Source organism: Nanorana parkeri, unplaced genomic scaffold (assembly GCF_000935625.1).
Source record: "Nanorana parkeri isolate BGI_ZX_2015 unplaced genomic scaffold, ASM93562v1 scaffold1240, whole genome shotgun sequence".
Lineage (NCBI taxonomy): Eukaryota > Metazoa > Chordata > Amphibia > Anura > Dicroglossidae > Nanorana > Nanorana parkeri.
In genome coordinates this window covers 319,229-346,106 of record NW_017307508.1, presented here as the reverse complement: position 1 = coordinate 346,106, position 26,878 = coordinate 319,229, and the positions used below count along the sequence as shown (strand labels likewise).

At 39.9% G+C, this 26,878-nt stretch overlaps 1 protein-coding gene across 1 annotated transcript in view; it reads left to right on the top strand.

The window, feature by feature from the left end:
• Positions 1-26,878, top strand: part of ROCK1 (Rho associated coiled-coil containing protein kinase 1) — a 104,313-nt gene that overhangs the window by 69,917 nt on the left and 7,518 nt on the right. Inside the window, exons 14-28 of the mRNA XM_018568759.1 lie at positions 968-1,103; positions 3,399-3,490; positions 4,843-5,089; positions 7,208-7,314; positions 9,361-9,511; positions 11,193-11,353; positions 12,317-12,501; positions 13,692-13,761; positions 15,705-15,808; positions 17,630-17,795; positions 20,263-20,356; positions 21,085-21,170; positions 21,792-21,980; positions 23,641-23,806; positions 26,788-26,864. Coding sequence (XP_018424261.1) covers positions 968-1,103; positions 3,399-3,490; positions 4,843-5,089; positions 7,208-7,314; positions 9,361-9,511; positions 11,193-11,353; positions 12,317-12,501; positions 13,692-13,761; positions 15,705-15,808; positions 17,630-17,795; positions 20,263-20,356; positions 21,085-21,170; positions 21,792-21,980; positions 23,641-23,806; positions 26,788-26,864 — 2,031 coding nt within the window. The remainder of the gene's footprint in view (positions 1-967; positions 1,104-3,398; positions 3,491-4,842; positions 5,090-7,207; positions 7,315-9,360; positions 9,512-11,192; positions 11,354-12,316; positions 12,502-13,691; positions 13,762-15,704; positions 15,809-17,629; positions 17,796-20,262; positions 20,357-21,084; positions 21,171-21,791; positions 21,981-23,640; positions 23,807-26,787; positions 26,865-26,878) is intronic.

The window sequence follows — 26,878 nt, the reverse complement described above, 5'->3', positions numbered from 1 at the left end:
AAACATCACAACAATGATGGGAATACACTTGCAAGCAGACTTGTGCTGTAGTGGCTGCTTGCAAGTGTAATGCCGACTGTCCGCTTTACACTGAAGTGAGGGTGGGCTCTAAATTGCCCAATCACCTTTAAGTGCCCCCCTATCTCGTTAACATCTATCCTATCTATCCTATCTATCCTATCTATCTATTGTTGCATTAAAAAAACATACATTTTGAACTGCAAATTCGGGTATGATTAACCGTTTCATTACACTAGTGTGACATAATAAATTGCAACTACTCCCATTTAATTTTAAAAGGTTTCTGCTTTCAGAAAATATATACTGTAATTCTGAGGGATTTGAAGTAATAGTCTAAAATGTGCATTTCAACTTGTGTGCCAAAGAAAACATTGTTTTGGCAGCTACAGGGTTAAACCACGCTCCGCCCCACCACCTTAAAAAATAAATTAAAAAAATCCCACAATCAGTCATTTGCACTTTAGAACCCCTCCATCTTTCATCTGCAGCACCCTGCTTCCTGCCAGGTTTACAAACTTTCAGCCCATTCACAGTGGAGGAAGAAGAGCTTCCTCTGTTGTGAAGGGGCAAAATGATTGTAAACACTCAATGTTTACACGTGTGATGGCTGTTATTGGTTCACAGTGATCACAAGGTAAAAGCCAATCTGACTTTCTTTTTTATATCTTACAATACCATGGTACGAAGGTGGTTAAATTCTACTTGGCTTAATTTGTGGTTTTGGCAGTGCTCTGTTCTGCCAGGAAATTCCTTGTAGGATCATGGGGTCAAAATGGATGGCACCTTGCTTGGATGAACCTTTCCTAGGTTCTATAATTACATTCATTTTCTTGTTCTGGCTGAATGAGCTGCTTAGAATTGTCATGTACCTGATTGTTAGAATTATGTTATTGCCAGCTAAAAATACTTTGTGTAAGGTCTAATCATTCATGGTTTATAACCTTAGGGCAATCAAAGAAAAAACTTGGAATCGGTCGTGTCTCAGATTGAGAAGGAAAAAATGATGCTTCAACACCGATTGAATGAACACCAAAGAAAGGCAGAACAAGAGAGTGAGAAGAGGAAGAATGTGGAAAATGAAGGCAAGTTACCAATTAGATCTCATTTCAGGAATGTCTCTTGCAGTGATCTAATTACTGGAGACATTGAAAGTTTTAGGAATGCAAGTTCTGTATTGGTGAGGAGCAGGTTAATGTGAGTGATGTGCGGTCTGTGTAACCATGTGGCCTTGATTACTAGTTAGAAAGTCAGGGTTCAAACAGTCATGTTGGTTTGAGTAATGATTGATTTTAGTCCATGTTACTTTTTAAAGGTCTTGCATGAATGATTTGATGACGAGATTACACAATATCTGTTTCGCAGTGCTGTGATTTATTTTGCTTGATTACAACTGTGTGTTTGAAATGATTAAATCATACCTATAAGAAACTGGCATAGAAGGAAGACATCATGAACTTTGCTTGTGGAGATACTGTACATGCTTTCTGTTGATGGATCATATGCTTGGTTTGTAGCCACAATTCAACACTGCCAACCCGCTATGGTAACCTAATAGTAAATGCCTAATAACATAGAAAATGATGTTTTCTTTTTCACCCATAGATTTTTCATATTTTTTCTGAAACTCTGCATTGTTCAAAGCTTACGTTACAAGGCCTGGTATAATTTAATATCACTCGCATTTTTTGAGAATCCTTCGTTCTTATGCCTAGAATTGGAAGAATGATGTAACCTACCCAGCTTGCAATTAATGAATGGCACATTTAGCATTACAGATGGACATATTCCAAGATGACAATGCCAGTTTTCAAATTGTGAAAGAGTGGTTTAGGGAACACGTGACATCATTGTCACACATGGTTTGGCCACCACAGAGTCCAGACCTTAACCCCGTTGAGAATATTTGGGATGTGTTGGAGAAGACTTTACGCAGTGGTCCAAATCTCCCATCATCACTACAAGATCTTGGGGACTTTTCTTTTAGTACTGAACTAACCTTAGAAAGTTACTGATGTTGGCTGAGAAGACCTGGCTCACAATCGGCAATCAAATTCACCCCAAACAGTGAATTTTGGAACAGTGAATCAGTAGGGTTGAGGTCAGGGCTCTGTGTAGTCCACTCCATGTCCTCCATACCAAACTCATCAAACCATTTCTTTGGCCATATACTACAGGGGTCCATGAACCTTTTCATCATAGTGTAGCTTCCTACTCCCCATTCAGACCTGCAAACACAGAATTTGGCAGAGGGGAGTCTTCCAGCACTGACTGCGTTTGCAGCTTTAAGATGTCCTATGACCGAATGGCCAGAGCTGCAAAAGGAAGGTGATGTTGGACATTCCCAAAGAGGTTCCACGTTTTACCATGTCCTTTGGGACCACCCACCAATCAATGACTCACCATGGCACACTTAAGTCCAAAGTATGCCCCTATGATGACCCACTCAGAGCCATTCACAGGCCATTTGCAGGTTGTGTAATGTAGTATACATCTGGGATTGAAACCATTTAGGTAACCATATAGAAGTTAAAATGTGCTAGCTGGCTTTTTTGCATTTGTTAGCAGCCTGGTTAAAGGCACTAAAAAACAAAAGTATAGAAGAGTGCCCTGCCATAGTAGTTCCATTTCTTAAGAACTATCAAATAAAAACAATTGCACTCACAAGTGTAGATCTTTATGTGGCAACAAAAATGCAAAGGGGTATGCGGCGAATCCTGTCTCCTATGAACTAGCTGGGGTTTTCCATAGCTCGAGTGGAATTGGCTATGGAGAGAAATAGTCATGTTTCCAAAAAGGAGGCAGCACCTGTCCCCTCTGTTTCCCCCTAGAGATCGATCTGACGGTTCAGATGTCCACACAAGGTTAACGTAGCTAGGATTGAATTTTGGGGAATCTCAATCCCTTTGTCAGCCCCAATAGTGCAATTGTTTTTTTGATATTTCTTAATAAATTGAACTACTGCACTATGCCAGTGCACTTTTCTATACTTTTGTCTTTAAGTTGCTGATGACGCCCCTTCCTGAGCTTTTGAGAAGAGCAGGCTATCTTTATTACATAATATCCATCTATCTATGTAGCCACTTTTAATACACTGACACAACTGAGTATCATTAATTAGGTGCTTTTTGTATATAATCTGCCTGGTAAAGGCCAGAATTCTCTTTCCTGTCATACAGCGTTGCTCTCCGCTGTTGCTCTCGCTTACAAAGAATCACTTGAATCTTGGTTTTGTTTTCTTTGCCCTGAATTGCCCAGCTTTAACTTGGTCATGGGCATGTAAACAATAACTGGTGGCACTTGCTGGAAAATGGAGTCTAATTGATGTAGTCTGACAATAACCTGACCCTTTAACCATATTTTTTCTTTTATTTGTACAGTGTCTACTTTAAAAGACCAGCTTGAGGATCTCAAGAAAGTTAACCAGACTTCTCACATCACAAATGAAAAAATAACACAACTACAAAAGCAGGTACATGTTTTACTAATTCCTGTTCTTTAAACTGGTGTTTTTTTGTTTTTTAAAGAAGAGCGGTTTGCAGATTTGTTTAGTAAAGTACTTATTCATTTGTTAAGCTGGCTATACACAGTTTTAGGAATACCCATATTTTTCTGTGCATTGCAAGCCTAACTTTGTAACATTTGTCATTGCTCTTTAATAGAGAACTAAAGCCAAAACTTTTTGTTGTCTTTAGTCCTCTTTTGGGTCACAGGAGTACATTTATTAATGTACTCCTGTGACCCAAAGTCAGTATCTAGCAGGCTACTGACCACTATTTGCCGAAATTGTTGCTGCCGGGAAAGATCCTGACAATAATATCTCGCTGCCTGATTGACAGCTGGCTCTGCATTTCTAGATGCAGAGCCAGCTGTGCCCGCCTCCTCCCCTGTCCTTTCCTCTAATAAGTGCTGGAGGAACAGAAAAGGGAGGATGAATCCCTGTGCTGAGTGTTGACTGACAGTCATTGTTCTCTGCAGGGAGACGACTGTGAGCTGAGCGATCAGTGGTTCGCGATCGCTCAGCTTATGATCTATAGAGCCGGCATGTGAAATATGCAGTGTCACATGCGGGCTCCAAGTATTGGGATGAGTACATTTTACTCATCGAGTGCTTATTTAACCACTTCAGGCTCCTGAAGCATTTTTACCAAGAACACAGCTGCTGCTGCAGTTCTCGGTACTGTTGTAAACAGCCGGCGATGGCTGTTTATATGCAAGCGATTTAGTGGCTATACAGCCGCCCAATCGCTTGTATCGTGCAGCGAAGTGTTCCCCACCACTACCACCAGCTACCCCTGGCTCCACTGTCCCCCGTGCAGGCCGTCTAATTCTTTGTACTCTGCTTGCCTTTTTTGGGCACAGCTTCTATAATACAAGTAGAAATTGTTGTCATACAAATTAGTAAGGACATGTTCACACCAGGGTGGTCCGTTGCAGTGTGTTTATTGCACATTAACATTGCTAATTTATTTAATTGATCTGCTGGACACACCAGTGGGCCAAAAATCGCATTTGCAGTACCACAATTCATAGTAGTGCTTTACTGCACCTTGTGGTACGCTGCAACACAGGTGTGTTGGGATACAATTCACAATGGATGGTACCACAGTGCTCCAACGCATGTAATGTGTTACCGCAGCAGAGTGCTTTAAATGGGCCCTAAGAGGACTAAAAATCTGTACTCACTAATATTATGCAATTTCCCTTTGCCATGTTTAGGAATTTAACACATTTCATCAGCATTGTGAACACATTAATTCAGTAAAACCTTCTGGTGTAATATGTTTTTGTATAGTTAAAAAATTTTTTTTTGTTATTTTCCAGTTGGATGAAGCCAATGACTTCCTAAGAGCGGAGTCGGACACAGCTGCAAGGCTGAGAAAGAGTCAAAATGAGATGACCAAGACTATTGCACAACTAGAAGCACTAAACCGGGAACTGCAGGATAGATGTCGACTGTTGGAAAGTGCCAAGTTACAGGTGGAAAAGGATTTCTTCCAGTTACAGGCGGCCTTAGACTCTGAGAGAAGGGACAGAAATCAGGGGTCCGAATTGATTGGGGACCTGCAAGGTAAAAAAACAAAATATATATATACACACACACACGCATGCACGTACAGACTATATAATGCTTCCGATGAAGGTATAAATTGCACATACCTAGTTTTTTCCAACCTTTATCTCTAGAAAGATTCTTTTTTTTTTTTTACCAATTTACTCTATTTTGGTTCTCCACCTTTGAATCCTCTCCTAATATTGTGCCCAAATCTGGCCTCATTCGAGAAGTGGCCTTACAACTGATGACTTTCTTTCTTTAACCTTTAACTTGATCTGTTTGGTAAATCTGCTTTTTTCAGCTGCACGACATAGATTTGTTTGTATCGTCCACTGCTATTAAGCAGATATTTAATAGCTTATAATAACCACTAGTGTTTCACAATAACCGATAATCAAAGGCTAGTTGGCAGCTAATCACATGCTTTCTGCATTTGTGCTGTTTTAATAGGAGTGCTGCATTGTAATGACTAGAATTGCAGATATTTTAAAATGTATTTTATAGAGCTGTTAAAGGGGGATCCTGTTGCAAAATAAAAAGTGGAAAAGATGTTTCCACTATAAAGGGGAGAGATTTTACTTGTCTGTACTACCACCCAATGCCGCCAGTTTCGCTCTCTACCTTGCCTGGAGAATCCTCTCCAAAACACTTTTAGGTTTTTGGATCTCTGGTCCCCTGCCCAGCGCTGTAATTCCTTCTGCTGGCCATCATGTCCCTACTGTGTCCTGTAATGATGTAGGGCCGCTGGAAGGAACCACGGCATTTAACAGGGATCTAGGAATCCAACATTTCCAATCTTAAAGAGAGTGATGATTGGTGGCATGAGTTGAGGGACAGGGTAAATACAATGGAGGGAATTTATCAAAGCAATTGCAACAATTTTAGCCTCTTGGATATTTTTTTTTTTTTTATCTTCAAATCTGTCTTATAATATGTGCGCCTGTTTTGACATGAGTTTGCACTACTTTTTCAATTGCATGGTTTTTTTGCATGGTTTTTTTTGCACGTTTTGTTTTGCACGTTTTTTTTGCACCTGTTTTCATCTGCACTTGTCCTGCTGCTGTCTGAAACTGGAGCATCACCTAACAAAACAATCACAGCGTAAGAAGTCCTCATGACCACTTCTTCAAGAAGCGACAGTTAGCCCTCGTTCACACCTGAACGTTTTGTAGCACGTTCTACGCTCGACGAACGCTCTACAAAACGCTCAAAAATATAAATCCCATTATATTCAATGGTCTCGTTCCCACCTTGGCGTATTTCCGCCCGTCCCTAACGCGCTACAAAACGGCCCACGATTGGAAAGGTACAGGTACTACTTTGGGCCGGTTTGTTGCGCGTTTCCATTGGGATACAGGCAAGTAGCCTTCGGAAACGCGCGATGGTCACGCGACAGATGCTCATATGCAATACGCCTAGGTGTGAACGAGACCTAAGCTTTTTGCCTGGAGTTACGAGTCTTCTTTCCTGGAGTCTATTAAACCTCATTTATGAACAACATTACACTAACAATATAAATCTGGTGCAAAGTGCATCAAATATATTCCGTGCAAGTTCAAACACTCGCAATTGCTATGATAAATTCCCCCCAATATCGCTTCTATTTTAGGAGAACCTTCTTTTCTCCTATAATTATTATTACTAATTTTTGTGACTGGCACTTTAAGGGAAGAATAAAATATCGAAACTTTATTTTTCATAGTAAACAAGACCTGCTGAAAAGTATAATTAGTGTATGTGGGCTAATAACTGAAGAGTGATTGGTAGGCTCTGATAGTCATAAAATTGTGTACTGGTGTTCCTCAGTTTCTGGTATGTTGTCATGAGAACCAAAACATACAAACGGAGATGAATCATTTCATGTCGGCGGTTGCCAAAGCATTTCCTAACTCTGCACACTCGCAACTAACAACTGAAAGGCAAAAATTGTTTAAATGATTGACAGCTTTGCACGTATACATTATTATTTTCGATACTGGCAGGCTTTAAATAGCATGTGATCATAATATGGTAATGTTTACGATACTGACCGTAATTAGAGAATATTAAGAGTCATTTTTACAAGTATGCTTTTAATGTTGTTTGAAAAGATGCTTTCATGTAATTTTAAATAATTTTCTTCTTTTGAAACAGTTCGAATGACATCGCTACAAGAAGAGCTGAAACATCTCAAACACAACCTTGAAAGGGCAGAGTTGAACAGGAAAGAGGCATTGGATCTCTTAAACCATTCTGAAAAAGTAGGTTGTTTGAAGTGATGCGTTCCCTAATTTTTCTGCCCTCCAGTGCACAAATAAAATTTTTAACATAAGATTACTGCACGTTTGAATAACAGTTCTAAGCAACAAACAACAAATAAAATTGCTGAAAAGAAATAAAGTTGCTAAAAAAACAAACTCCTGTAAAATACCTAAATGTGACTTTTAGTCAGGTACTAGAGAGCCCTCCAAAGTGGGATGGTTGGTGCTGCCAGTAGTGGCAGTAGTTCCAGCAAGCTCAGAACTGTCACTGAAATGATACTCTATAGTATTCATCTCCGCTGCTCCCCCGTCAGCTGCATAAAAGGCTATGTAGGGAGGTGACGTGAGGCAGAGGGTTCAGGCCAGCAGAGACAGTAATTATATACTTGAAAGGAGAGGGCTGTAGCTAAGGCAATAACACCTCCTGAAGAGGTCACATTTTCTAGCAAGTTCAAAGGCACAATATAAGTCAATAAATCATTTATGGAAATTAAAACATACTGCACGTAAGCATTTTAAATACTTGATGATTTTCTGTGCCTTATTTTTTTACATTGGTAACAGTCTTTTTTAGCATTATTGGTACATTGTCAAGTGTACTCTTATCCAGTCATGTGTCTTAGGTGTGTTACTTAATGACATGATAATCCCTACAATACTGTCGAGATCCACCCAGCTGGCTGATTGACAGCGGACTCTGCCCATCTAGAGGCAAAGCCAGCTGTGCCCGCCCCCGCTGGAGAATCGCAGAGGTGGTGGTGGTGGAGGCTATTACTCGCTTTATACTCAGAGGGCCACAGCCGGGACGGATCCTGACAATACTGTTGAGATCCACTCAGCTGGCTGATTGACAGCGGGCACTGCCTATCTTGAGGCAGAGCCAGCTGTGCCTGCCCCTGCTGGAGAGAGGAGAGGAGAATCCCTGCAGGGAGCGGTGACTGACAGTCACCCCTCTCTGCAGGGAAATTATCAGGAAGTGAGCGAGTGACGGTATGTGTTCGCCCACTGCCCACTTCCCAATCTATAAAGTGAACGTGTGACAGTTTCATTGTTACAGGTCGGCTCAAACTATGAGAATGAGTGGAAATCACTCACCTCATAGTTCTCCTTTAATCAAATCACAATCACATTATTTTTCCATTTTGTTATTGGGGTTTGTTTTTTTTTGCCAATGGATTATTGAGGATTTCTATTTTCAGTGGAAACCACTCTCTTGAGACCGCAGATTTTGATAACATAATTGGATCTTTTGCTCCTTCAACTATTAGCTTCAGCTGGGGCTTTGAGTTCCAGTTCTTCAATACACTCTAAAGTACCACCTGCAGTTAAAGTGACACTAAAGTCAGAAGTTAAATCTTAAAAATGCATTCAAGTACCTTAACTATTTACTATGTAGATGAAGATCCTCAAATCGTCTCTGAATTGGTGCTGACACTGTCTTTTTTTGTCTGGAGGGTGGCTACTTTTGTTCCCCATGGTCCCTGTGTGTGTTGTACATTAGCCACCGCTCCAAGCTCCCTCCTGTGATGGACTACAATCTCATGTTTAGATAACTAATTTATATTGAGATTGTAGTCTATCACAGGAGTGAGCTTGGAGCGGTGGCTACTTTTCAACACACACAGGGACCATGGGGAACAAAAGTAGCCACTCTCCAGAAGGAAGGACCGTGTCAGCACCAATTCAGAGATTAGTTGAGGATCTACAGTCGAGTGATACACAAATAAGATACATTTCTTTTAATTTTTAAGGTACTTGAATGTATGTCTAAGATTTAACTTTAGTTTAGATTTAGTTTAGTGTCACTTTAAATATTCAGAACCCTTCAGAGAACCATTGTATCTAAATGGTCAGACTTGCTGTAAATAGCTGTTGGAAAGACTGAGAAAAATGCTTAGTTTACGGGGGGTTCCAGACAAAGTGTATTAACTGGCCAGTTAGTTTTGGTTGCTCAAGGTCAGGATTTCAGTAATTTCTAAATGGTAAATTAGGAATACAATTTATGAGGAATAATCTTGTAAATTTGTGCTTTTTTTTTTTTAACAGGAAAAAAATAATTTAGAAATTGAGCTGAACTACCAACTGAAAACTTTGCAGCAACAGTTGGACCAAGAAAGTAATGAACATAAGGTGACAAAAGCACGACTGAGTGACAAGCACCAGTCATTTGAAGAGGAAAAGTCAGTAGCTATGTGTGGTGAGTCCCATTGACTGTTAATTAACCACAATAATATGACCATGACTGCAGTCTTTATATGGGAATTGTTCTCATTTATAACAATTTCATACTTTACAATATCTGTTACTCTTAAAGTGGAACTCCAGCCAAGCCATTGTAGTACTTTTTTTCCCCTTTCTTTGTCAATGTTGTGAAAATTTTCCATCACTTTCCCTCCCAGTGACACCCTGAGAATTGCTGCAAGTATAGCTTCCTCTTAAAGTATATCTATAGTCAATGTTGTATAGAAAGGGGAAAGGTTAGAACCCTTGGCTAGTGATACTGCTAGCCAGCAATCTGTTAGAGAGACCCCCCCCCCCCTCATTTTCTGTTCTGGGGTTCCTTTTTTTTTTTTTTACTAGACAGCAAGTGAAGGAAAATCTGCATAGGGAAATGGTCATCATCATCATGAGATCAAAAGCTGCCAAAGGTTCTAGCTTTCCCCCCACTTAATTAAGCATTTTTACTTGTATCTGTGTGGCTGTTAGGAAGATTTCTCTTTTCTTCCTGTCCTGGGTGCAACCTTTTTAGCATACAGGAAATGAAGGAATCTCTCTAACGATAGTAAAATCTGGCAGGAGTTCTAATATTTCCCCACTCTATCCAAAACCAGGCTATAGGAAAATGACCAGTAGATTCTGTTCTTCCCATTGAATACAGACTTGATTTTCTTATTTTCCTAAATGCTTTCTTTTTTCTTTTTCCTATATTTAAATGAGCCTAGATAATGAGTAGTTATATTGTGAAGTGCATGCTTGAAATAACAGTAGTGTTCTCCTGAAGAAATAAGTAAAGTTTACAGCACAAGAGGCGTAGGGGGTTCTTCTCAGTTAGAGCGGCTAGGGTCTGGAACTCGCTGCCGCAAGCCCTGATTTCAGCTGGGAGAGTTGAATCATTTAAAAAACGTTTGGACGATTTCCTCAGTGACCATATCATACAGGGGTACAGGTACACTTAAAGTGACATTAAACCCTCAGATTTTTTAACATAAACCAATACTGTAATGTGTGCCTTACTGTAATCCATGGTAGTTTCCCTTCTCTTTGCTGCTCTTCCTTTTAAATCTGTATCTGTTCTCATGCTGGGGGAGAACTTCCCTTTGCAGCTCAGGGCCTCTTCCTGTAGTGCTGGCTCAGGTTACAAACCTATACAAACCTATACACACCTATACACAGACACCATATATCCATTCCTGAGACAAGACAGTCTGCTGCAAAACAGAAGTTCTGCCCAGCATGAGAACGGATACAGATTTAAAAGGAAGAGCACCAAAGAGAAGGGAAACTACCATGGATTACAGTAAGGCACACATTACAGTATTGATTTATGTTAAAAAATCTGAGGGTTTAATGTCACTTTAAGAACATGATCACACATACACATGCAGTATCACATGCATCATACACAATGGGTTGAACTTGATGGACCTGTGTCTTTATTCAACCTCGAATACTATGTAACTACACTTCTAATCTGTTGCTCTTAAATTATGGCAAATCCAATTTTTTTCTCCTTTTTGTCAGTGGTTAGTATTAATGTATTGATCTTGAATCAACATTTACAGCTGTAGAGATTTCTTTTCTATATGCTCCATAGTTAAATAAACTACTCTGAAGTAATCCTCATGTTAGCAATATTTTTGTTGCCTGATTCATTTTAGAGATGGAAATGAAAGTGAAAGCAGAAAGGGCAGCGAAGGAAAAAGCGGAGAACCGAAGAGTGGAAATAGAGAAACAGTGTTCAATGCTGGATTTTGATCTCAAACAAGCACATCAAAAAATAGAGCACCTTGTTCAGCAAAAAGAGAGGCTGGAGGATGAGGTAACCATGGCTGTTTGCAGCATAGCAGATGAATGGATGAAAATGGGTTAACAGGGGTGCTGCTGGCCATACCAAGCAATCGCAGGATGCCGTTGTCATGATTAAGAGTTCTGCTTATGTTCCATGTTTCCCTAATCGTCCTCATAAAAGGAGTAAACCTGTGTCATATACCTTTTACACGGTACATTAAAGTGACACTCAACTCAGGAGTTAGATCTTAAAGATGTATTCAAGTACCTTTTAGTAAACTAAACGAGAGATTGTAATCCATCACGGGATGAGCTTGGAGGGGTGGCTACTTTACAACACACAGGGACCATGGGGAGCAAAGGTAGCCACCCTCCAGAAGGACAGTGTCAGCACCAATTCAGAGATGATTTGAGGATCTACAGCAGAGTGATACACAAGATACTTTTTTGTTAGTAGTTAAAGTACTTGCATGCATCTTTTAGGTTTAACTCCTGGGTTTAGTGTCACTTAAACATGCATAGCCTTCTGGTTTTAGCTATGTATATGATGGCCTGTGTAACAGCAGCATAGGCAGTGTTGAAATTGTCAAAAATGACTAAATTACATGGCCACTCACCTTATGTACAGCAAATATTTAACTTCTCAAAGAAGATGTGGGTGTCAGGGTTGATTTATACATTGGACAGATGAGAAGAACAAGAAGCCAAGTTCAATAGCAGATCTCGGTCAATTCTATTTGACAGGGCAAGGAGCAATCCATGAAATGCAGTAACTCACAGCATCCAGGTGAATGTCATCTTCCATGTTTGAGCACTGGAAATTGGTGAAAGCTTTTAATCTCTAGGGCGTCACTGCTCGTCATGGCTTCATTCACTTCTTATTTTAAACAAACCTTGGGCTTGAACAACATGATGGTTCAACAACGCTAGAGTAGAAATTACCATGAGTCTAGTATATTATGGTGGAAGTGATCCTCGAGTTTGTTCTTTGCAGGTGAAGCAGCTGACACTGCAACTCGAACAAGAGACTAAGAGGAGGACAATGACACAGAATGAACTGAAGGTGCATGCGTTTGAAGCTGATAATTTGAAGGGATCAGAGAAACAGTTGAAGCAGGAAATAAATACGTTGTTGGAAGCAAAGAGGTTGATGGAATTTGAGCTTGTTCAGTTAACCAAGTATGTATATTTTATGTCTATATATTTTCCTGTAATTATACCGTGTGCTTTATTATAAATTTAGCTTTGTTTACATGACCATGGAATACTGTAGCATTCTATAGAGCTCATTGAAAAGTGAAAGGGTTTATGGGGGAAGGAAAGGCTTGTCCACCTATCATGTGGTCTTGGCAGTTTTAGCTGACAATTAGAGGTTTTTTCGAGTGCTGTGTTTTGATAGCTGGGGACATGAAGTCTAGTGGAGAGCAGTACAATTCAGTTAATGACTTGCATTCTTGGCATGCATTGCAGTATGTATGCCTGGACGTTGCCTCAATAGACATAGACATTCTTGGCAAAAGGTTACAAAATATGCCAGCTTTCCCTATTTTTGTTATTCATTTTTCATTCTTTTTAATCCCATCTGTTCTATTGTCCAGCTTACATCAAGTCTCACTTTAATAAGAGTGGCGCCAAGTGCGGGTTGAATAATCCTTAATAATTGTTTTGGAATACCATCATTCTATGTGCTTACCGACGGCGCTAATGTTGTATCATTACTACATTATAGGTGTATTTTGCTGAAAGTAATCCTTATTACTAGGGCTGCACTGATACCATTCTTTCCAGACCGAGTACGAGTATCGATGCTTTTCCTCAAGTAGTCGCCGATACCAATTACTGATACTTTTTTTTTTTTTGGGTGTCGTGAGTTTTTCTAAAACAATACAGACTAATGATTTTAGGACAGCAGCAGAGTGCCAAGGCCTGGTTGCAGATGGGACCCTGGTAGTTCTGCCATTGACTCCAAGCTGAAGGACTACAACTCTCAGCAATACAATTTTCAGCAACGCTGGATACCACCAGCTAGAGAAGACTACAAATCCCACCAATATATTATACAGCAATGCTGAATAATATGAAGCTAGATACTCTGTGTTGCTCGCCGGGGGTTGGGCCGTGCCCGGAGAATAACTGTAACCTGGATGGCTTAAAACAGCTATTGCCTGCCAGCTGTATGTAGAGTAACCTAGGCATATGTCACAACAACAAAGGGCATTTAGTTGCTATAGTTTGGTTGCAGCAGTTACATTTCATGACTTGGTGCTTTGTTGAAATGATCTAATGTTCTTACTAGGAGATACTTTATATGTGTAGTTTATTGAAATTCTACAAAATAATAGGAGTTTCATTGTTTTATTTTTGTCCAGGCAATATAGAGGGAATGAAGGTCAAATGAGGGAGCTGCAGGATCAGTTGGAAGCTGAGCAATATTTTTCAGTAAGTATTTTATCTCTAGTGGAGTTAACGTTTTAATATGCAACTACAGCAAGAACTGATCATGGGCACATGACAAGGCGAGGGCCATTTCTAGATAATTCCTCCATGTCTCTGGCCTGTTGGCTTATATTCAATTTGTTGTTGGCTCACACAATGCAAAGTGAGTTGGTAGCTGCATAGTGAGCATCCTTAGGTGCCATGTGGTGCTTTTACAGCTCCTTCCCAGTACCCTGATCAATTGCTAAACCCATAAAGATGCTATACAGATTCCAACCTTTCTAATAGCCACCACTACACGACAATTTTCAGGCCTGCCTATAGCGCATTTAGGCATGTAGCATTGCATTATGGGAGGGGGAAGGGGGCATGCATGTTTACCCCATTACTAGAATTTTTATTTTTTTCTGATTGGGGTGTCTGACTATATTATGTAGCACAAAGAGTTGTTTTTTTTGCAGAGCCATGGGTTATTTATCTTTGTTTGAACCTCAGACAAGTTTTATTTAAAGCACTTTGAGAACTGTCTTTGCAGATCCATCTGCCTATATCCATTGAAATAAATGGGACAGCAAAACCTCTATAAACTGCTAGTTTATGGTTCTGAAGAAGTTTGGTCTGATATGAAATATAAACCTTGCATATTATGATCCCTCCATGTTCTTGTCCTGTGGTGACCCATTATGTTATGAGAGCAACCGCCCGTCTTTTTGAACATGTTGGATATCATTGATCAAGAGAGATCACAGGGGCTTTATTGTTGTGAGACTGACCGTTGAACGGTCCTTACCTGTCCTGATCTCTGAGATATTTTCTTGGCAGCCAGTAAAGCAGTCTTTTACAACTCATAGGATTCCATCTAGGAGGAAGCAACCCCCACTGACAGGTCACTGGTGAGGATAGGAAGTCATATCAGCACAGCAAAGAGTTTTTTTAGTTGGTCCTTAGAGGTGCAAAACTTTGTTGCCTATATCTGCTGTTTATGTATATACATATACATAAATTTTAATAACATGAAGCCAAGGCTGCAACCAACTAATCGATTCAGCGAAAATGAGAGTTGTTAACTATTCTCATTATCCATTAGTTGGTTGGACCCACTAGTCTCTCCTCAGTGCTGGGAGGAGGGCACAGCAAGCAGTGGGCAGGTGCAATAGCCAGTCTGCTATTGGCTATTGCAATTTGAAATGGCCAATAGCAGGCTGGCTATTGCAGCAGCCCACTGCCTGTTGTATTTACATTCAGCTGTCTGCGGAATCTTGCTACTGGCAGCGGTCATTTCCTGGATGAAGCTATCCAAGCACCATGTGCTTACAATACAATTATTTCAAAAAATTATAAAAGTTGGGGGAAAAGTAATTTCCGGTTTCTGCCCGGACAAATTCTGCTGTGGGAGGTGCATGCAGTGCCATTCATTTTAAAAGCACCCCAAACACACCTCCCAATTACCCATCCACAGTGTGATCGCCCGCACTAAAATGCACGGTACCGCAATGCCGTGCGTTCCAGTGCAGTACGATTGCAAAAAATTGTGCATGCTATTTTGCTAATGAAGTAAACTTTAACACTGCATTTGTGTATTTTATTTTAAATTAAGAAAGGTATTTGTTGAATTTTTTATTTTTTTTATCCGATTAACCGAACAAATAATGTTGCAGCCCTACATGCAGCTACATGATTTTCTATATTGTGTATAATTGTATTCTGTGCAATTGTACAGTTGTTTTTTTTGGGTGTTTTTTTTAGTCATCTTGTATAGCTCATGGTTTAGCCTTCTCTGTATTTGATATGTGCCCTCTTACATTTAGTTACATTTTCCTGCATCAACATACGAAATGATTACTAGTATGATGAATTTGTAACCTGTCTATTCACTTATAACTTTAGCAGCAGGTCTAACCAAGGAAGACCAATCAGGTTTGATATCTCCCCTTATTTATTTACAGACGCTGTACAAAACTCAGGTCAAAGAACTGAAAGAGGAGGTTGAAGAAAAGACAAAGCTAAGTCAGGATTTAGAGAAGAAAGTTTTTGAATTTCAGAATGAGAAGTAGGTTTCCTATTCATAAACATTCCTGATATGCTTTATGCTATTCTTCCTGCTACATTGATGTTTTGAGCACAATTCTAGTATACATTGTTAACTAAAGCCCAGTGTGTAGAAATGCAGGAAGAAATCTTTTCATACAGCAATCAGATGCATCTCTAGATTGGGTTTTATGAGTTTGGCTTTACTTTTCTTTCTTTTTTTTAATCCGTTAATTAGATGTACATGTTTTTATTCCTTGGAAGGTTGATACCCTCTCTGGATTGCTGAATAGCACAATTGCAGTGATATTAAAGCTTAATTTTTTATATATAAAGAGGAGGCCCATACCTTTTAAAAATCAGTTGTTATAAATTAAAAAAATGTTCAGCTAATCGTTCTCTAGTGGGTCCCCGCAGATGGCTCCCCCGCCCCGCCCCCAGCACGGGTGCCACTATCAGCTGAGCAGCTGATACACAGCCCTGTGTCATAGACACACACAGCCCTGTGGCAGGCCACGCCCCTCCTCTTGGCCCAGCAGGTTGATTGACTGCAGAAGGACCCTACGGCTCCTCTGCCCTCAATCTCCTCCCCTGCAACCAGGAAATTCGGACAGAGGATCGCTTCGGGGGCCGTCGGCATTGACGAGAGACGCTGACAGGTAAGTGAGGGTGGCACAGTAAGGTACTGGGTGTCTTTTACTTTAATGCAGAGAATGCATTAGTGTAAAAAATGCCCTGCCTTTAGTAATCTTTTAAATTCCCCTCATGGTTTGAGAATCATGAAAGTCTGAGTAATGCTACATCAATTTCCCAGCACACACCACCTTGCAATGAGTGCTTTTGCATAGTTTAAGAAGCTGGTACTAACAGTATGAGCTCTAGACAAGGAATCCATAATACAGTATACTCTCACTTTTCCGGCACCCATGGGGATCGGTAGGTGCCGGATAACTGTAATTTCTAGTTGCTTGAGAGTTTATAGTAACTCTGCAGCCAACAGGTGAATCTAAACTGTCGGGAGCAATAGCCAAACTGCTATTGGCTATTTCAAATTGAAACCCCACCCACTGAGCAGAGGAGCTGTCCTCAATTTGTTTTTGTTTTTTCTCTGTTCATGTCTCATAGTAGCATTGCTCTTGTGCTGGCTATACATTTGGCAATTTTGTGGTAGTTGTCGAAGCTTGCCATCAAACTTGATTGCAAAGAACCAAACTGTTCGTCGCAGTCTCACTTTTTCAACCATTTCCTGGTTTCTATCAACAGGATGATTAAACCTGAAGCCTGAAGTGCAGTTGAACTAAATGTGTTTTTCCATTTGTATTATGCTGGTTTAGGACTTCGGCCTCCCTATTTTTTGTCATTGGTTGGAGGAAACAATTGACAGTGGGTGAATCGCTGTAGATTATTATTTTGTTTTAAATAAAAGCTAAAGGAAAGTTGCACATTTGCTAAGTGTATGACTAGAAATTAAGTTTGTGTTAGACCAGTACATGGGACATGCATTGTATTTGCTTTATTTTTCAATGATTGCCCAGCTTTGTATTTGTGTTTAGTGATTTTGCCCTGATCATACATCTTTGGTGTGTCACAGTAATGCACATTTCTCCTGGATACTTCCCATTTTCACTTCCATGTGAAGTCAGTTTTAAATGAACATTCTATTCTTGCTAGTGAATCAAGTCCCCCACTGTTGGGTTGTATCTCTACTGGTGCCGTTTATTCTTTGAATGGTTGTCCAGCAAACTTTCACTTTCCCTTTTGTGTATAGTTTTTAGTTAAGGATACCTAGTATTTTAAAGCAGCTGTTTTGTTCAATACATAATCATTCCTCCTCTTCCTGCAGAGAAACTCTTGCTACGCAGTTGGATCTGGCGGTAACAAAAGCAGAATCAGAACAGCTTGCTCGAGGGCTTCTAGAAGAACAATGCTTTGAGCTATCTCAAGAGAATAAGAAGTTCTCTTCAAGGGTGAGGCAAGATGTCATAGAGAAGGACCATACCATCCACAAGGTAACCTTAAATGTCTTATTAATGGACAATGTCCTTATATTGCTTGTGTTAGGTTCACTTTAAAAACATATCAGCCATGTTTCAATCTGCATCATTAAATGGTTTCAAATTATATAACACATCATAATTAAACACACTGGGGGAATTTATCAAAACTGGAGCAGACCAATCAGCCTCTTTTTTTTAAGTTTGTTTAGTTAAGCTTTCTCATTGGTCAGGTGACCGTGCTGACCACTAAGTTCTTTCCATTTGCAAACGTTATTCAAAAAGCTCAGTGCAGGACTGCAGTTTTGTGTATGGAATGCGCACTGGCTGTGGCCAGGGGAATAGCGATTCTATGAGAGATGAAAGCTGATTGGTTGCCATGGGCAACTGTTCCAGATTCTGTCTGCTCCAGTTTTGATAAATTCCCCTCATTGAACAGTTGCCCATTGGACTCTGTAGCAGTTGCCCATGGCAACCAGTCCGCTTCTCTCTTTTATTTTCAAAGCTCCACTGAGCAAACTGGAGAGAAGCTGATTGGTTACTATGGGCAACTGCTCCAGTTTTGATACATGTTTGCCCAACCCCCCAATTTGTCTTTTATAATTAGAGTGTAAAACAAAACACCCCAGTTAAGTGTCTGTGCCTAAGTTTATTAATTTATTACAGGCATTTATATAGCACTGACAACTTATGCAGCACTTTACATACTGCACATTCACATCAGTCCCTACCCTCAAGGAGCTTACAATCTAATGTCTTTTGGAGTGTGGTAGGAAACCAGAGTACATGGAGGAAATCAACACAAGCACAGGGAGAACATGCAAACTCCTTGCAGATGGTGTTCTGACCAGGATTTGAACTGAGGACCCTAGTGCTGCAAGGCAGAAGCGTTAACCGCTAAGCCACCTTTTATGAGGATCTGTCTGACAGCAGCGTTCTGGGAGAATGATGACATTGGTCTGACCATGCTGACCAATGAGAAGTGCCTCTTGCTAAGAGGCACTTCTCATTGCTTAGTATGGTATGGTGGCTGTGTTGACCAATAAGTGCTAAACCATTTGCTATAGTTTGGGATGCACAGGATGTACACCGGCTGCTGCAAAGGGGGAACCGCGGTTCCCCCAAAGATATGACTAGCTGGGGTGTGGAGAGGGAGAGGATTTGTGGGGGTCATTTCATTTTTTCACTTTTTGGTGAGAAACTGGAATTAACCTTTAATCCCTTCATGACTGAGCTAGTTTTCAGTTTCTGTTCATAAATGACACACTTTTTTTCACAAGTTTTGATTATTATTAATTTTTTTTTTTTTAGAAATTTGTTACAGTATAAAAAAATATATTTATCATTTTTATTTTCCTAATTTTGTTTTACATTTTTTTTTTTACACTTTGTGTAAAAAAAGGAAGAAAAAACAAAAAATGTTTTTTGTCAGTTTATATCAAGCAGTCACTATGACTGCTTGATAAATTAACTTTTTTAAAAATTGTGGCTATTATTAGGCTGTTCCAAACTTAGGAACAGCTAATAATAACTTTAGAGACTGATCCTGACAGCATGTCAGATTCAGATCTCACTAAAAGGTCTTTGATCGGCCCAGACGATCAGAAGTCTGATACCTTTCACTCAAAGAGATGCATTGTATCTCTTTGGTGCAATGTATCATAAACATCGAGCTGTCAAAATGAATATCAGAGAGGTGACTCACTCTGCTACCTCTCTGCTATTTTCAGCTGTCAAATACGGGATCGCTATTTAGCGGTCCTGTATTTGCATGCAACGGCTTCATTCTTTCATTAATGAAACAAAGAAGCTTTTACAAAAGCTGAACTATTTCATTAATAAATGCCTCAATCCTGAGGCATTCATTAATGACTGGTAACTCCTGAGAATCAGCGGTTACCGGCATTACAAAGCCTGATCTAACTCGTCACGTACAGTGTACGTGGCCAGTCATATAGGCACTTCGTGACGGGACGTACAGTGTAGTCTCCCGTCGCGAAGGGGTTAATGGTTACATTGGTACTAATTTGTGATTTGTACCTGTAACCTATTGATCCAGACTTTGTTGCCCGATAACATTATAAATATAGAATACAGGTGTTTCGATCTCATTTAAGTCTTCCTCTTTTTTTTCCGCAAGTATTGTTTATGCATTATGAATTAAAATGTCTTTAGTGTGAATTCACATCAGCAAGCCACGCTCAACGCGCTGCCGCTGGTGTGCATTGAGAGAAACTGCGCACATCTCATCGCACTTCCATTTTTCTTCAATTTTTTTTAAAAATTGAACTTTGTGACAAATGACGATTCATTCAGTATTACAGTCACAGCATAGCGTGATGCAGTTGTAGTGCGTCACACCACAGTGCACTGGAAAAAATTAGTATTGCATGCAGTTCCTTCTTTCAATGCAACAGAAACAGGTGCTTTCAGTGGCCCCTTTAATGTAGAAAACCTGCTGATTCTTGACTTGTCTTTGTAGCTGGAAGAAACAAACAACACATTAACCAAAGATGTCCAGACAATATCAAAAGAAAATGCTGATCTGATTGACAGGCTTAAAGCAATGGAAGAAGGTAGGTAATATATAGGTAGTTCAGAGTTTCTTTGTAGTGGTCATCTTTTGTTTTTTAAACACTTGTTTACAAACAAAATCATTATTTGGTATGTGTGTTGATTACCATTTTGGCTAAGGTAAGCCTTAGACTCTTTATCATTATCTGTGAGTTCTGGGATCAAGACCTATGCTGCCTTCTAAGTTGGACTCAAGCACTGACACAACCATGTAGAGGGTGTAAACCAAGAGAACCCTAAACATCATTACCATGGACAGTCCAGCCATTGATAGTTACACTTTTATATTCATGGATTACTATCCCTTAGGTTATTGTAGAACCAGTTGTGATTTGTTGGTGCTGGATCAATAGTGGTAGATAATGCTCATATGTAAAACTGCAGGAGAAATCTGCCATTCCCCAACAGAATGGGCATAGGTAGGCCTGTCCACCCCCTTTTTTTCAAGACTAAGTAGGTTCTGAACTTGCTGAACAGATGTAGTATTTGCTGAGCAGGTAGGCAAGGGTTCCTGAAAGCATTTTATACTTTTACCCATTCCCTAATAACAGTTTAGATGCTTTTTTAATCTTGGTACACAGTGATCATTGCAAAGTTAAGGAATTCTATTGTATTTTTACTGTTCATTTAGAAAACACAGAAATCAATATAATCAGAAATCTATTGTTTGTTGTATATGCTAGATATTTGTTAGGGTTGTCTTGTAATGTATGTATTTCTTGTATTTTAGAGTTTAAGCTGAGACAAGAGGAAATTAGCAGCATGAAGATTATGTATGAGAAGAATATTAACACTGAAAGAACACTTAAGACCCAGGTAACTCTGGCTTATACTTTATGCCTGCAGTCTTATTTTCACTTTTGCAGTCAAATTGGGATATCTACTTTATATTTGTTATATGCTCCCATTCACATAGCATACACTTAAAACAATTATTGCCACTTACATTTTTACTTGCTCTTTTCTAAAAACTACAAAACTGAAGTTTTCTCATGCTTTGTATGGCCTGGGGAGTTCATGTTTACCATAATCACTCTGTCTGTACTGTGTTGGCAGGTACCAGTCGTAAACTAGACTTGAACATTGTCTGTTCTAACACAGGGCTATATTAGGGAAACCACTACACATGAGAAGGAATAAAGCAATGTTCTGTTATACAGCACATCTCCTGAATGTATGACTTTAATATATTCTGAAGGAGCCTGCATGGAGAGTGCTGTTTTTTTTTTTTTTTATGTGAGCGTGCCCTTGCATCTATAGGAAGTGCACTTTCCAAATCCATTCTTTTTGTTCTGCATTTAGGGGGCACAAAGCCCAGCATGCCCTAAACATAAAGGTACATACGGCATCTCTTTAGCATGCTAAATGTTTACTTCTTGTTTGTATTGTACTATCACTTACTAACGAATGCATTTGGATATGCTAATTCTTTTTCAGGCTGTAAACAAACTGGCTGAAATTATGAACAGGAAAGACTTTAAACTGGACAGAAAGAAAGCAAACACCCAAGACTTGAGAAAGAAGGAGAAAGAGAACCGGAAGCTGCAGTTAGATCTTAACCAAGAGAAAGAGAAATTCAATCAAATGTCTATGAAGTTCCAGAAAGAGTTAGATGATATGTTAATGGTAATCCCTTTTGGTTTTTAGATGTTATGAGCTGTCATCTAAATGTTAAGAGACTTGCTTCCTTATACGATAGTGTTGAAATTCTTAAGTGCAGCCAATCCGAATTATGTCTACTGAGGGTATTTGATTGAGTCTTATTGGGTTGGCCTGTTAAGAATTAGCAGTTTTTATGAATAGGCTCTATGGTCACAATGAACTAGGATATAATTGTAGCTAAGCATTCAAATATATGCTAATAATGCATATAGCATATATGCTCTCTTATATGCTAAGAGAGTTTATATTGTAAAGCGCTGTGCAAACTATTGGCGCTATATAAATCCTGTATAATAATAATAATGATTCAAATGTTTTGGGGTTTAATGGTACAATGTTCTAACTTATTGTAAAAAAAACACATAGGGGGGAATTTATCAAAGCAATTGCCATAGTTTTAGCCTCTTAGATTACATTTTTGTAATGTGCAAATCTGTTTCGCCTCTCATTTTAACATGTGCGCCTGTTTTAACCAGAGTTTGCACTATTTTTCCTATTGCGCCTGTTTTGCGAAAGTTCGCAATGGTTTACATTAGGGATGCACCGATACCGGTACCTCCTGATTAGCCGGGCAGTGTGTAAAGACTCGCTCTCGTCACAAGTGATGAGAAAGCATGGAGCCGGCTTCCCGGCCTATCAGAAAGCCGGGCAGCGTGTAATGATCAGCTTCCTGATACCGGAAGTATATCTGAGCATTTGGGCGAGTAAGAATACTCGCCCAAATACTCGGGATCGATACCAATACTTGTATCGGTGCATCCCTAGTTTACATCTGTACTTGTCCTGCGGCTGTCTGAAACTGGAGCATCACAAAACAATTGCAACTTAAGTCCCCATGAACACTTCAAGAAGCGACACTTAAGCTTTTTGCCTGGAGTTGTGAGTCCTCTAACCTGGAGTCTTTTTGATCTCATTTATGAACAACATTACACTAGCAACATAAATCTGACACAAAGTGCGTCAAATATATTCCGTGCGAGTTCAAACACTCACAATTGCTATGATAAATTCCCCCCAATGTGCATTTGAATGAATTTCAAATCATAGCAGTTATACTTCCTTGGCACTGATCCTGTGTGCTGTACAGTCAGAATACGCTGCTGTTTGCACTCATTGTCATTTGGCAGTTGTGGAGTATCTCAGTGCAAGTTAGTGCTTGCTTGTCATTCATGGTTTCAAATACTACACTCTTTTTTAACTTAATGCATCTTCTAGTTGAAAATTTTTAAGAGGCTCTGTAAGAAAAGAAAAAAAAAAAGCCACAAGAAGGACTGGTTTGACACCAGTGTCCCATTTAGGGAGTACAACAGGCACTTGAGAACACATCTGATCCAGAGTCTGCTGGTTCCACCTCAATGTTGTGATGGTCGTGAACATATTTGTGCCAGGGAAGGTTGCCTGTAATTGCATTAAGCTTTGAGAGTCAAGAAATTGTGATCTTTTGAGCTTTCCTAAAAGTTCTGCTTACCTAGTTGTTGAAATCCTCTCGTGTAATTGTGACAAAAGTAGGCTCTTTTTCTAAGGATTTACTTGTAATTGTATTGCAGAAGATGTTTGTTTTAGAAAGCTTTTAACTTGGACATTACCCTGTAAAAATACTAAAACATTGCTTTCCATTTTGTAGCAAGTTACTGAGGAAAGCATCTACAAGAATGAGCTTCAGATGCAGCTAGACAGTAAGGAAAGTGATATTGAACAGCTGCGTTCTAGACTGGCAGAGTTACAGCTCCGGATGGACTCTACAAGTGTCGCCAGTTTGCAGCCAGATGATACAGATGGCATGATAGGGGGTAAGTACTGGAACTATGCTTTACAAATATTCTATCCTGGTATGTATGTAATATATGTGTGTTTTCAGAAAATGTGTTGGTTTTAGCTGACAGCCAGTAGATATAAACCTCATTGTCGCGTGGCTAAACAAAAAAAAGATCCCTATCCTTCTGTTAAAGCTTTGTGAACTCAGCCTGTTTTTGGTGGAGTAGTCAAGTATGATTTTATATCTCAAATTTGATTGTTACTACTTCACAAGACCACAACTGGACCTGATCACCCCATCCATGGCATCTGTGTTAAGCTGGCCACACACCTATAGATTATCTGCAGATTTTCTATGGTCAGATGGGAAAAGTGTAACCGATTCCTCCATCTACACGAAACTGTGTGTAGGAGGGCCAAGCTTCAGTATGTTGTTAGTCGGCCACGCTGGCTCTGAAAATACCTGAACAATGCCTGCATCCAATCAGATTGTTCAGTTATTTTGACTGCCAGCGAGGCCGACTAGCAACATGCTGAAGCTTGGCCCTCCTATGAAAATCTGCAGATAATCTAAAGGTGTATGGCCAGCTTTAGAGTCTAAACTTGTCTTTAACTTCCAGTGCTGGCACTGCGTCCTCCATATCTCCATCAGTCTATTTGGGAAGGGGGGTGAATGGTTACCTTTTGTATGGTATCTTAAATGTAAAGACTTTTATTTAGTGTGAAGCACTAGAATCTTGGCTGATGAGAAGCTTAGTCTTAGGGGAATAGAGATTAGATATCTTTACCCAGAGTCTTAAAGACTTGGAAATATGGTAATGCATCTTAAATTTAAACTTTAGACAATGTTTTGTGTCACCTATTGTTTTTGATATCTCACCTTCACTTCCTGTCCCATAGACAAGTTTTGGCTGAAGTTCGATTTTTAAAAATGTTTGTTATTGCAGACACCAGTAATAACAACTTTCTTAATGGAATATGATTTTTTAAAGCCTGCACATAATTCATATCGTTTAAAGATGTTTCAGTTCATTTAAAGACCTAGATGAAACTAGTTTAAGTAACACCCAAATTATGCAATATTTGTGAAAATAGCATTACTAATTACTGACTCACAGATTTCCTTTTCCGGTGAGAAAGATGTCTGGATATTATGATTGCAGTTTTAAAGTCAGCATTTCTAGACTGAAATACCAGTACAGTTATATGAAAGTGTACACCCAGGCCTTATTTGAAGCACTTACCCACACTCCAATATTTCAGTCGGTTTGAGATATATACAAATATATATATATATATTTCTGTTAAGAAAAGGCTGTACACAGCCACTGCCACTTTGTTGTTAATGGTCAAGTGACGGTGTCTCTTTTAAGGGCCGGTTCACACCACAAGCGGTCAGCCTCTGGAATGTACTGTATCGCAACATGGCCGGCTCCCTGCGTTCAGAGTTGGGAGGGGCCATGGCGGTGGGTTGAAGTCAATGGCACTGCAGCCATGCCCCCCTCCCACAGTGCGATCGCCCACACCTGAACGCGTGGCACATCGGTGCCTGCGTTCCAGTCCAGTGCGATCTGTAAAAATAGTGCTTGCAGCCTTTTTGCAGATCGCACTGGACCAGGACGCAGGCACCGATGTACCACGTGTTCAGGTGCGGGCAATCTCACTGCGGGCTAAGGGTGTGGCTGCTGTGTCATTGACTTCAATGCACCGCCATGCCCCCTCCCGACCCTGAACGCAGGAAGCTGGCCGGACTGCGATACAGTGTTTTCCAGAGACGGACCACTCTGGAACGCACTGTTTGTGGTCTGAACCAGCCCTAAGAGCACTTTTATTGAGGTGGAATAGGTGACCTAGCTAAATGATGATTTGACCCGTCTAAGGATCAATCAAGACTATTAACTTCCAAAGTGAAAGATGGCTTTCTTATGTATTCAGGTACAGCTAATGTTTTAAAGCAACACCTGAAGAGCTTCATGTCCTAAAAATCAGCCTTTTCATTAACTGTTAGAACAAAGTAACATCTTTAAGCAGAACTACACCCTCCTATACTTTACAGCCTAGAAAGGTGCCATTTTGGCCTCTATTTGGGTTGCAGTATGTGCTGCACATGTGATCAGCTATGACACCAGCCATTTGAGGGCTTGAAAATTCAGTTGGGTTGAAATGAGCACACTGTCATCATTGACGGTAATTACCAGAGGCATGCCTTGAATCTAACTGCTTTTGGAGAATTTAAATTGGTGGGTCAAGTTCCGCTTTAACAGATAAGATCTGAAATGTGAAAAATGCACTTCTCTATCAGTACCAGTACCAAGTCTTTGTGTTTCAGTATCTTCTGTTTCATTTTGTTAGCATTCAGTGGTGTTGCTGGACCATCATTTCGTAGGTGTGTGTGTGTGTGTGTGTGTGTGTGTGTGTGTGTGTGTCATTGCAGTGCCTATTTTGGGGGATGTTATGGTTTCCTTGTACTGCTGGGACCCCATTACTAGCAGAACTAGGCATATTGTTAACGGATAAAACTGACTAGTATGCTTAGCTCTGACACAGAACAAGTTTTAAATGAAGTGGAGCTCTTCTTCCCACTAAATATACTGTTTGTCTCTTATTCTCCGTTTAGTCGAGTCTACCTGCATTCCTTATTTCTCTCTCTCCTATTCTTGTCTTCTGTGAGTAAATGGAACTGTCTGTTACCAGTGGCCGGCTTTTCAGATAGCTTGATGCACTTTCTGCTTTCAGATTTGATTTCTAGTCTTTGATTCAGCTGTGCTCGTATTTTTTACTTTTGGCTTTTTATACAATGTCTTGGTTTTTTTAAAACACTCTTCATGTTCAACTTGCATCACTTTCTGCAAGTTCTTTATCTGCTTGTGGGCATGAAGTGTTTGAGAGTCCGGTGTACATCTCTGCTATCTATCTTGCCATGCGTTCCCATTCTGCATGTCCCAGTATCTTGCACAAAGCTCTGGCTGAATGGTGGCTTGTACCAGTGACTAAACAGAATGTCATCTGTTTCTAGAATCCGAATCAAGAATTGAAGGCTGGCTCTCTATACCCAACAGAGGGAACATTAAAAGGCATGGATGGAAGAAACAGGTTTGTGAACAGCA